The 10133-nt window shown below is 62.3% G+C and overlaps 3 protein-coding genes across 4 annotated transcripts; 2 read left to right on the top strand and 1 right to left on the bottom strand.

The window, feature by feature from the left end:
- The first annotated feature begins 367 nt into the window (after positions 1 to 367).
- On the top strand, positions 368 to 2456 carry IFI30 (IFI30 lysosomal thiol reductase). The gene is made up of 7 exons (XM_042794542.1): positions 368 to 591; positions 1310 to 1489; positions 1570 to 1644; positions 1732 to 1827; positions 1930 to 2082; positions 2183 to 2251; positions 2358 to 2456. Exons 1-7 carry the CDS (start codon positions 472 to 474, stop codon positions 2421 to 2423), a joined length of 759 nt encoding a protein of 252 aa, XP_042650476.1. The 5' UTR covers positions 368 to 471; the 3' UTR covers positions 2424 to 2456.
- A 313-nt stretch (positions 2457 to 2769) lies between these two features.
- MPV17L2 (MPV17 mitochondrial inner membrane protein like 2) lies at positions 2770 to 6291 on the top strand. 2 transcript variants are annotated; one of them, XM_042794547.1, is made up of 6 exons: positions 2770 to 2803; positions 3642 to 3846; positions 4116 to 4286; positions 4585 to 4661; positions 4752 to 4880; positions 4968 to 6291. In XM_042794547.1, exons 2-6 carry the CDS (start codon positions 3672 to 3674, stop codon positions 4989 to 4991), a joined length of 576 nt encoding a protein of 191 aa, XP_042650481.1. In that variant the 5' UTR covers positions 2770 to 2803; positions 3642 to 3671; the 3' UTR covers positions 4992 to 6291. The 2 variants fall into 2 exon arrangements, with proteins under 2 accessions (XP_042650481.1, XP_042650480.1); XM_042794546.1 differs by having other exon boundaries at positions 2778 to 2803; positions 4963 to 6291.
- A 395-nt stretch (positions 6292 to 6686) lies between these two features.
- RAB3A (RAB3A, member RAS oncogene family) lies at positions 6687 to 9969 on the bottom strand. Its single transcript, XM_042794551.1, is given in 6 exon segments — positions 6687 to 7679; positions 8118 to 8242; positions 8344 to 8414; positions 8416 to 8463; positions 8717 to 8944; positions 9870 to 9969. Coding segments are annotated over 5 exon segments (663 nt in total). The 5' UTR covers positions 9870 to 9969; the 3' UTR covers positions 6687 to 7488.
- Positions 9970 to 10133: the final 164 nt, after the last annotated feature.

Here is a 10133-nt window from a genome sequence, read left to right as displayed (position 1 = left end):
AACAGCAGCTATAAACAGCGGGGGGGAAGTACAAAGTTCCTCCGTGAAATGAGCCTGGGGGGTGTTTTGGGCAGCACCCCCTCCCCGCAGCCGGTTGCCAATCTGGGGGTGCTTTGGCACCTGCACCCAGCTCCGGGGGGGGGGTGGGTCAGCAGGGAACCCCCCTCGCCTGTTGGGGAGACGCCAAGCGTGGGCCGCTCACCGTTGGGTTTCTGTCCCCAACCTGTCGCAACCTGCGGGGAAGCGGCGGGAGCCGGGGCAAAGGGCTGTGCCCCCCCCAAAGGCCCGATTTGGGGACAGCGGGACCGGGGTAACCAGAGCCAGGCGGCCCCGCTGTGAGTCATCAGCGTCGGCGTCACATGAGGAGGCCGGTTGAACCGGGCAGGAAGGGGCGCGCGGAGGCGGGCGCAGCCGGGCTTTAAAAGTCCTCGCGGGGACGGGTTCGCCTCCGCGCCACCCCACAGCGTCCCCATGGCCCCCACGGTGCCGCTGCTGGCCCTGCTGGCCCTAGGGCTCGGGGTGGCTTTCCCTGGCTGTGACTACCCGGTCCACCTCTGGTGCAGCTCGCCGGAGATCACCGTCGCCTGCCAGGTCAGAGCCACCGGTGCCCAGGGCTGCCCCAGCCACGCTGGCAGCCCACGCAGGGACATGTCCCCCCTGAGCAGGGACACGTCCCGCCGAAACGGCACACGCAGGGGGCTGGGTGCCCACCTGGCAAGAGGGGATGGGATACATGGGGATGGCGTCGGGGCTCGCCCGGACGCGGTACCCGGTACAAATTGCCCGGCTCTCGGCATCCCTGCGGCACAAGCTGGCATGCCACGGGGGTGCTCACAGCCCCTGTGCCGTGCTGGCACCACGGCATTCTGCCTGTGCTGCAACCGGACCCCAACCCCAACCCTTCCCCAGGCGCTGCTGGCACTTCTGCTTTTTTAACAGAAAAGAGCTTTTCAGTTTATTCCGCCCTGAACATGCCTGGACAGTGACACCGCTGCGACAGTGGTTCCAGCAGCACCCTGCGAGCCCCATGGGGCTGTGGCCACCCCCCAGGCATATCCTGGCCACACCGGATATGTTTTCCCCAAAAATATTTTGGGGAAGTTCCCACGGAAAGCCCCAGCCCCGTGTGCCGATGGTGCACGGGATCCTGCAGCTGCGGGAGGCCCCCGGGCAGCTCTCACTTCCCTCCTGGCTCATCCCCCCACATTGCAGGAGCTTTGCCCCATCCCCTGCAAAAGTGGCAGGGGTGGTGGGGGGGATCTACCTCCACATCCTCACTGTGTACCCCCGAAATCTTCCCCACGCGCAGGCAGAGAGCCGTTGTGCCAACCACACGCGCCCGGCAGCCGCCCCCGTGGAGCTGAGCCTCTTCTACGAGAGCCTGTGTCCGGCGTGCCGCGAGTTCCTGGTCCAGGAGCTCTTCACTGCTTGGCTGCTGCTGCCCACTGAGGCGCTGAGCATCACCCTGGTGCCTTACGGCAACGCCAAGGTAGGAGCCGGCCCCAGCCGGTGCCGCAGGCGCTCGCTCCGGTGCCGCCGGCCCCGGCTCAGTCTGGTTGATCCTGCCAGGAGAAGAACGTCAGTGGGAAGTGGAACTTCCAGTGCCAGCACGGGCCGGAGGAGTGTTTGGGGAACATGATCGAGGTGACGGTGACGGTCCCCATGGTGCCGGCACAGGGCGATGGGGGGGTGTATCCGGTAGCCCCTTACACCCACCCCCCATCCCCATAGACCTGCCTGATCCACGAAGCCAAGAACTTCAGCACCTACTTCCCCGTCATCTTCTGCCTGGAGTCAGGCAGCTCCGTCACCAAGAACCTGGAGGCCGTACGTGTGTCCCCCTCTCCTCATCCCCCTGTCCCCTGCCGCAGGGCACATCCCTGTCCCACCCCCCCGACATCACGTCCCCCCCCGTTTTCTCCCCGGCAGTGCCTGCAGGTCTACGCCCCACAGCTGGACCGGCGCCGCCTCACCGCCTGCGTGTGGGGGGACACGGGGGCCGCCCTGATGCACCACAACGCCCAGCTGACGGAGGCACTCGACCCTCCGCACCAATACGTCCCCTGGATCGTCGTCAACGGGGTACGGTGGGGGCACACACACACACACACACACGATATTGGGGTGCAGGGGGGACACGGGGACCCCCAACCTGACCTGCGCCATCTTCTCCTCTCTGCAGAAGCACACGGACGAGCTGCAGGCCCAGGCTCAGGCCTCGCTGCTGGGGCTGGTCTGCCGCCTCTACCAGGTGGGTTGGGGGGGGGGCTGGCGGGGCTGGGGGACACATCCCAGTCCCCATCCCCGTCCTTGTTGTCCCCGTCCCCGCTGGGGCTCTACTGGCCGCTCTCTGGCAGGGGGAGAAGCCCGAGGCCTGTGGGGGCTCGGGGGCCCTGAAGGCCCTGGCCAGCTGCAGGCGCTGAGGAACGGCGTGGGAGCACCGAGCGAGCGGCAAATAAAAAGAAGGGTTTTAATTAAAAAAAAACAACAACAAAAAAAAAAAAAAAAAAAAAAAAAAAAAACAACAAAAACAACAAACCACAAGAGGCTCTGGAGTGGTGTGTTTGGGGAGGGGGGGGCTTGTGCCCCGCCTGGGTGAGGGGGGAGAGCGGGAGCTGCGCCTCGGTAGGTGTCATGGCGTCCTCCTACGCCTCGGTAGGTGTCATGGCGTCCTCCTGCGCCTCGGTAGATGTCATGGCGGCTGCCTGTGCTGCGGTAGTTGTCATGGCGGCCGCCGGAAGCGGAAGGCGTCTCGTCACAGGACGCGGCCTCTTCCTCGTGCCGGTGGCGGAAGCGCGCGGAGGTGAGTAGTGGGGGGATGGGCACGGGCGGGTTGGGGGGGGGCATGGGGGGGATCTGGGAGCACAGGGGAGTAAATGGCGGCGGGTACAGGGATAACTGGGGGGGGGGGGGGGGCGTCCAGCAGGGAGGACTGGGGTGTGAAAGAAGGGTAACGGGGGTCATAAGGGTGACTGGGGGGCACTGGGGTGAGGGGAGGGGAGTCCAGCAGGATGGCCGGGGGGGCACCGCAGGAGTAACGGGGGAAACTGGGGAGACTGGGAGGGCACAGCGGTGCTAATTGGGGGGCACAGGGGGTACTGGGTGGCACAGCAGAGCTGACTGGGGGAACTGGTAGCACAGCATGGATAACGGTGGGGCACAGGGGAAACTGGGGGGCACAGCAGTGCTAACTGGGGAGCACAGCGTGGATAAACGCGGGGCAGAGGGGGAAGTGGGGGGGACAGCAGTGTTAACTGGGGAAACTGGGGGGTGTAGCATGGATAACTGCAGAGTACAGGGGGAACTGAGGCACACGGCAGTGCTAACTGGGGGAACTGGGGAGCACAGTGGATGGCTGTGGGGCACAGAGGGAACTGGGGGGGTACAGCAGTGCTAACTGGGGAAACTGGGGAGCACAGAGTGGATGGCTGCAGGGCACAGCGGGAACTGGGGGGGTACAGCAGTGCTAACTGGGGAAATTGGGGAGCACAGTGTGGATGGCTGCGGGGCACAGAGGGAACTGGGGGGGGCACAGAGGGGACTGGGGGGCCAGCACAGATAACAGGGGGGGACATGAAGGGGGGGGGTGTTGGTGCTCCATCCCCACTGACCCCCGCAGCAGGGGGGGTTTCGGGGGGGAGGGGTGTGGGGGGGGTGTGTCTGCCCGCAGGATGCTGGCGTGGGGCCGGCAGCTCCTGCGCTGCTGGAAGCCGCTTTTCACCGGCCGCTTGCTGCTGCTGACCAACACGGCGAGCTGCGGCGCGCTGCTGGCCGCCGGCGACACCCTGCAGCAGGCCTGGCACCGCCGGCGGCACCCCGACACCCAGCCCCAGCTGGCCCGCACAGGTGACAACTGGGAGAGAGACAGAGAGGGAGGCGGGGGACACACACCAACCAGGGAGGGGGCATCACCTTAATTCACGCTTGGTATCACAGAGCTGGGATTTAGGGTCCGGCTCCCCGGCGTTACATGAAGCCACGCTCCCTTTGTGGCTTCCCCAGCGCTGGCTCCGCTTTCAGGGGGAGGGGGGATTTGGGGTGGGGAGGAGGAGGAGGGGTGTGTGGGGGGGTCATATAAATAATTCATTGCTCGCCGGGGCGGTGTTGCGTTGCAGGACGCATGTTCGTCGTCGGCTGCAGCATGGGCCCGCTGATGCATTACTGGTACCTCTGGCTGGACGCTGCTTTCCCGGCCCGGGGCGTGCGGGGGCTGAAAACCGTCCTGAAAAAAGTCCTTATCGACCAGCTGGTGGCATCGCCCGTCCTGGGCGCCTGGTATTTCTTCGGTACGCGGCGGCACCCGCCTTGTGTCAACACCGCTAAAGATTGAGCGTGGCCCCCAGTGATGTGTTTCAGCGTCGGGGGGCTGGCATGACACCTGTCACCCGCCTTAAGTGGGGGGTGGACGTGGGCTTCCTGGAGCTCCCTCCCTCTGGCACTGCCCTTCCTTCCCATGGTGGTTTTTTTTTTTTTTTGGTATTTTTGGGTGTCTGGCGCAGCTGAGATGGTAATTCCCATCCACGCTCCCCAGCGTGGAGCCTTGTGAGTGCTCCCATCCCCACTGATGTCCGTCTGTCCCCGCAGGCATGGGCACACTGGAGGGCCAGTCCCTAGAGGAGAGCTGGGAGGAGCTGAAGGAGAAATTTTGGGAGTTTTACAAGGTAAATACACCCCCCCCACCTCAGCTCTTCCATCTCCGGAGCGAAATGGGCTCCGGCGAGTTGCTCCTGACTGCTCTTTGCTCTCGGCAGGCTGACTGGTGCATCTGGCCGGTGGCTCAACTCATGAATTTCCTCTTCGTCCCGCCCAAGTACCGGGTGGTTTACGTCAACGTGATCACGCTGGGCTGGGACACCTACCTCTCCTACCTCAAACACAGGGTGAGCGCCGGCACCGCGCCGTGCCTTGGCGGCCCGCCGGGCTCGTGCTGAGCCATGAGCTGCCATTTCTTCTCTTTTCTAGCCCAGCAGCCCCCCGAGCGCCAAGGATGAGTCGCTGCGCGAGAGCCAGCGCAGTGTCGGGGCGTAAGGAGGCGACAGCGGCTCCCGGCGACATTTTCCAGGGCTCCTACGAGCGGTTTTCTTGCCGTCGTGGCTCAACCCACCCAACGAAAGCGACGCTGGGAGCCTGCTGCCACCACCACCTGCAGCTTGGGCAAATCTTTGCCAGTTAACTCATCTGCTGATTACAGTGATGGGGCTGGGGTATTTTTAACCAATCTCCTGTCATGGGCTAGCCTGTAAAATGATTTCTTTTTGTATTCCTCCACAGAGCCCGCGCTGCCAGGGCAGCAAGGGGCTGCGGCAGCTCTGCTTTGCCTTCAGTGCCCCGGGCAAGGGCCCCAGGGCTCTCCCCTCTGCTGCAGCCAGGGTTTGGGGTTTTTTTCCCCATTTTTCAGGGCAAGGCTGGCCCCTTGCTCCCCTCCAACACTCTCCTCTGCTATTCTGCAGAACCAGCGACGTGGGGCCCTGCCCCGCAGCTGCTTGGCACAGAGATGCTGCCCCTCCGCTCCCAGTACAGCTCCTCAGCCCTTTCCCTGTTGCTTTTTTGTCTTCAAGCTGAAGGGAAGAAGTCACTCAGCTTCCCCTCCCTCTCTCCGCCGACCTCGGCTTCTTTTCATTCCACCTTGCACTCCCTCCCTCCTCAGCACCGTGCGTGGGCTCTGCTGGGCTGGGCTGCAGCCACCCAGTTTTTATAAAAATAGCGGTGCGATCGCTGCCACCTGCTCACCGCCACGCTTGACAGCGGCAGAGTCGACACAGAGGCGGTTGAGGGGTTTTTAAGGCAAAGTTTTTTGCAGGATTTGGACCGTGGCATCCCTCTCATCCCAGCCCAGCAGCTCCCTGGGGAAACTGGACACTCGCTCCAAAACCTGCAAACTTATTTATTTCCAGCAGCGCTGAAAAACTGCCTAAATAGGATTTTTCTAAAGCTTAAAGCCGTGCCTTACTTCCAGCTCTGTCCTTGCCCCTCCTGCCACACACCCCTGAGGGGACAGCAGCCCTCCCACCACAGCAAGCCGAGCTGCTGAGCCGAGCTGCTGAGCCGAGCTGCTGAGCCACGGCAGGAGCCATTTGGTGAATGCTAATTAAGAAACCAGATCGCTTTTGCTTCTCTCCGGCAACGAGCTCACCAGCGCAGGGCTGAGGAGAGCCGAGGTTATCGACGGCGAGCAAAGGGGCCCATCCTGCTGCCCCCTCTCCACCTGCAATGACCCCGAGGGACCGGTGATCAGCATTGATTTATTTCTTCACAACATTTCTTTAATACAGTGATTTTTAGGAAATTGTACTCTTTTGACACTTTTGACATTTGTACAGTACAGTGTAACTCGTCCATAAGTAAACTTCACAAAAAATAGGAAAGGGGAAGGGGAGGAGGAGGGTACTGGGGTCTAGGAGGTGGGGAAAACCTGTAAAATAAAGACACAGCGCTCCAAGAAAAATAAATAGAGGGCAGCAAGACCTCTGGGTCTGTCATCGCTACAGGAATATCCACTTATTCACAGTCTCCACAGAAGCACAGTACTACAGGAACACACAAGGAGCCAAACGCCCTGGAGCAAGTTAGCAACACTCCTCCAAGCCCCGCTCGCCCCCCACGAGCCAAAACTGGGGGCTCTGCAAGGTCCCTGGCCCTGAACTGGGGCTAATTTGCTACAGCTTGCTTAGCTAACCTCATTCATGTTTGGTTTTTTTTTTTGTTTTTTTAGTTTTTTCCTCTTAAACCTTTAAATAATAGATTTTTGTTTAAAAGTGATATTCACAAGCAAGGTTACCACACTGAGGGAAAAAAAATAAAATAAATGCACCAACACGGCCACAGCACAGCAGGTCACGCGCACAGCGTCACTTCCTACGCCTATTTACAAGGAGTTTCTCTTATGTACAAGGAGGAAGACGGCGGGAGCATAAATTAGCATCTATTTATACAAATAAACAAGAGTTAGGAAATATCCATTCATCTGGGGGGGGAGTGGGGAGGAGAACCAGGTGCAAAGAGCCCCCAGGAGCTCTTTGGGCAGGCAGGACTGCTGCCAGGCTGGGGAGGGGGACACGGCAGGTCCCAGCTGGAACAGGAGGTTTTTGGGGGTCCCATCATAGACCACCCCCACCACCCCCCCCTATCCCAGGCAGGGGGCCTGTCCCTGGTCCCTGGGGAGGGATGGGACTGGGAACAATGGGAGCTGGTGGTGGCGAGCAGAGAAAATAATATTTCTCGGAGAATGGGGCTCATGGAACAATTAAAAGCAGAATGAGGGGAGTTTTCTACCAGCCCAGGCTTAAAAATAAATTAAGGGGGGGCGCACAGCCTAACTGAACTGAGGGCGGGGGGAGGCTCCTAGAGGGGCCGCAGCCCTTCTGGAGGTATCAGCAGCAAAAACCCCCATGGGATCCCCAAGAGGAGGGACTTGGGGGTGGCGGGGTGGGTAGGGGGGGGGATGCACTGACCGATTTTTGGGGGGTGCGTAGAGGGGGGGGGCTGGCCCTAGCAGGCACAGTCCTGGTGCGGGGGAGCCTGCTGGTCCGTGAGCTGGGGGCCCTGCTTGGCGCCGGTGACCGCCGGGTCGGCCGTGTCCAGCGACTCCGACATCTTCTCACAGATGATGTCCACCAGCCGCTCGAAGGTCTGCTTGACGTTGATGTTGTCCTTGGCGCTGGCCTCAAAAAACTCAAAACCTGGCAGGGGGGAAAACGAGGGAACGTGGAAAGGAGGGAGGGGGGGACACACGCACATCAAACCCCCACCCTGCATCCAGCCGCCCAACATTGGAAACCTTGCCCAGCTCCTCCTCCCCTCGTTAAATATTAAAGGCCTTCGTGTGCCGCTCGGCCAGACCACCCCGCTGCAACCTGCCCCTGCACCCACCCTGGGGGGGCACCCAATTTCCACCCCCCCTCCCCAGCACTTCTCAGCAGCGGGTTTACAGGGCTGTAATTGAAACCACCATCACATCCCAGTGCTCACAGCTTAATTACACCTTTTTTTTTTTTTTTTTTTTTTTGTCTTCTCATTAGGTGACAAGTCACCGCTGCTATTGAAGCGGAGTTACAGCAAGGGAATTAAGCCCCTAATTAAATTATTTGTCAGAAGATGGCCCCCCCCCCCCCCCTTACCCAGATGCTCGGCGAGCTGGCGGCCCTTCTCCGAGGAGACGACGCGCTCGTCCTCCATGTCACATTTGTTCCCCACCAGCAGGACTTGGGCGTTGTCCCAGGAGTAGGTTTTGATCTGGGTGGACCTTTGGGGGAAGGCAAAGAGGGAAATCACACCAGACACACACACACACACAGAGACACAGGGGTGGGGGGGGGTCCCCCGGAGCCAACCCCCAGCGCTCACCAGTCCTGCACGGCGTTGAAGGACTCTTCGTTGGTGATGTCGTACATCAGGATGAAGCCCATGGCGCCGCGGGTAGTAGGCAGTGGTGATGGTGCGGTACCGCTCCTGGCCGGCTGTATCCTGGTCAGGGAAGGGACACACGGACACACACACACACACAGACAGAGAAAATGGCATGTCAAACACTCCCCCCCGCCAAGGGACATGGAGACACTGGTGGCTTGCAGCATTCAGCCACCCCTCAGGGCACTCCAAGGGACATCGGGGTCCCCCCCCCCCAGGGACGCATCCACTCCCTCCCAGCACCATCCCCAGCATCAAACAGCAGAGCAGCCCCACGCCAACGCGGGGAGGACACCCTGGGGGGTCTCACCCAAATCTGCAGCTTGATGCGTTTGTCGTTCCGGTAGATAGTCTTGACCTTGAAGTCGATGCCGACGGTGCTGACGAAGGCGGGTGTGAAGGAGTCGTCGGCGTACCGGAAGAGGAAAGAGGTTTTCCCCACGCTGCTGTTGCCGATGATCAGGATCTTGAACATGTAGTCGAAGTTCTGGTCGGAGGATTCCTTCTGCCCATAGCGGGAGTCGGTAGCGGACGCCATCTGCAAGAGGAGAGGCCGTTAACAGGGGGCGGCCGGGCTGGCGGTGGCGAACGCCGCGATCCGGAGCCGTTTCCCACCGGTTTCGTCCCGTTTTGATTCGGGATGGGCGAGCATCACCGCCGTGCCATCAGCGGGGGTCACTCAGCCCCAGTGGGGTGTACCAGGCCAGCTCCTGTCACCCTCAATGCAAGCACCCGCAAAAAGATGCCTGCAGCAAATGTGGGGTGCACGGATCCCGGCGTTTTGCTGGCATGGGGGGGGTGTGGGGGGGGGTGTGTGTGGGATCATGACCCTGGCATGCCAGGGGGCTGCAGCTTCTCCTGCAAAATGGCACCTTGCAGCGATGTCCCCACACGCCGTGCCCAGCGCGGTGGGTGCTGCGGGGAGGGTGCTCGGTGCGCTTTGGCGTGGCAGGGAGGGGGGGAGTAATGCTGAGCAGGGGTGCACAGAGGTGGGTGCTCGCCCAGGGCTGCAGGGCGGTGCAGGGTGCTGCAGGGCGGAGCGTGGGGATGCCGGGCAGTGGGTGCTGCGGGGGTGTCGGGTGCTGGGGGGGAAGGAGGGGGAGGGTGCGCAGGGTGCTGCAGGGTGCTGCGGGGGGGGAGAGCAGGGTGCTGCAGGGAGGGGGCTCAGCCCCACCCCCTCCCCGCAGGCCCGACCCCAGTGCACCCGGCCGGTCCCCGCCGGTCCCCGGTGCGCCGAGACACACACCCCCCCCCCCCAAAATATACACACACACAGCGGGGAGCGCGACAACCCCCCCCCCCGCCCCTCCCTGCCCCACCCCCCCTGCGGTGCAGCCGCTGCCTCCCCCGGTGTCGGGGGGTACCCGGGGAAAGGGAGGGGGGGGGGTCGTGGAAAAAAGGGGGGGGGGCTGTGAAATGGAAAGTTGGGGGGGGGGGGGGGTGGAGCGGGGGCGCGCGCTCACCTCCAGCCCGCGCTCGCGCCGCCGCCTCCTCCTGCAGCAACTGCAGCAGCGGCGCGCGCCGCCCCGCCGGTTGCAGAGCCCGGATGACGTCGCCGCGGGGGGGGGGGAAGGATTGGAGGGGGGTGGGGGCGGGGCACAGCATGTAAATGAGAGTGCGACGTCAGCGGCCGGGCCCCAAAGAGGAGCGTTGATTGGTCGGTAGCGCGCTGTGATGGACAGCCGGCCGAGTGCCACGCCAAGAAGGGCGGAGGGGCGGGGGGGGGG

This window comes from Tyto alba, unplaced genomic scaffold, assembly GCF_018691265.1.
Source record: "Tyto alba isolate M040663 unplaced genomic scaffold, T.alba_DEE_v4.0 Super-Scaffold_20000042, whole genome shotgun sequence".
NCBI classification, from domain to species: Eukaryota; Metazoa; Chordata; class Aves; order Strigiformes; family Tytonidae; genus Tyto; species Tyto alba.
Note: the sequence above shows the minus strand (reverse complement) of the source record. Positions and strands in the feature narration are given on the sequence as shown.

Coding starts and splice junctions, on each gene's coding strand:
- IFI30 (XM_042794542.1), top strand. CDS start 472: ATGGCCCCCACGGTGCCGCTGCTGGCCCTGCTGGCCCTAGGGCTCGGG. Junction 592..1,309: donor AGATCACCGTCGCCTGCCAG/GTCAGAGCCACC, acceptor CCCCACGCGCAG/GCAGAGAGCCGTTGTGCCAA. Junction 2,252..2,357: donor TGGTCTGCCGCCTCTACCAG/GTGGGTTGGGGG, acceptor GCTCTCTGGCAG/GGGGAGAAGCCCGAGGCCTG.
- MPV17L2 (XM_042794546.1), top strand. CDS start 3,672: ATGCTGGCGTGGGGCCGGCAGCTCCTGCGCTGCTGGAAGCCGCTTTTC. Junction 3,847..4,115: donor GCCCCAGCTGGCCCGCACAG/GTGACAACTGGG, acceptor GTTGCGTTGCAG/GACGCATGTTCGTCGTCGGC. Junction 4,881..4,962: donor TCTCCTACCTCAAACACAGG/GTGAGCGCCGGC, acceptor TCTCTTTTCTAG/CCCAGCAGCCCCCCGAGCGC.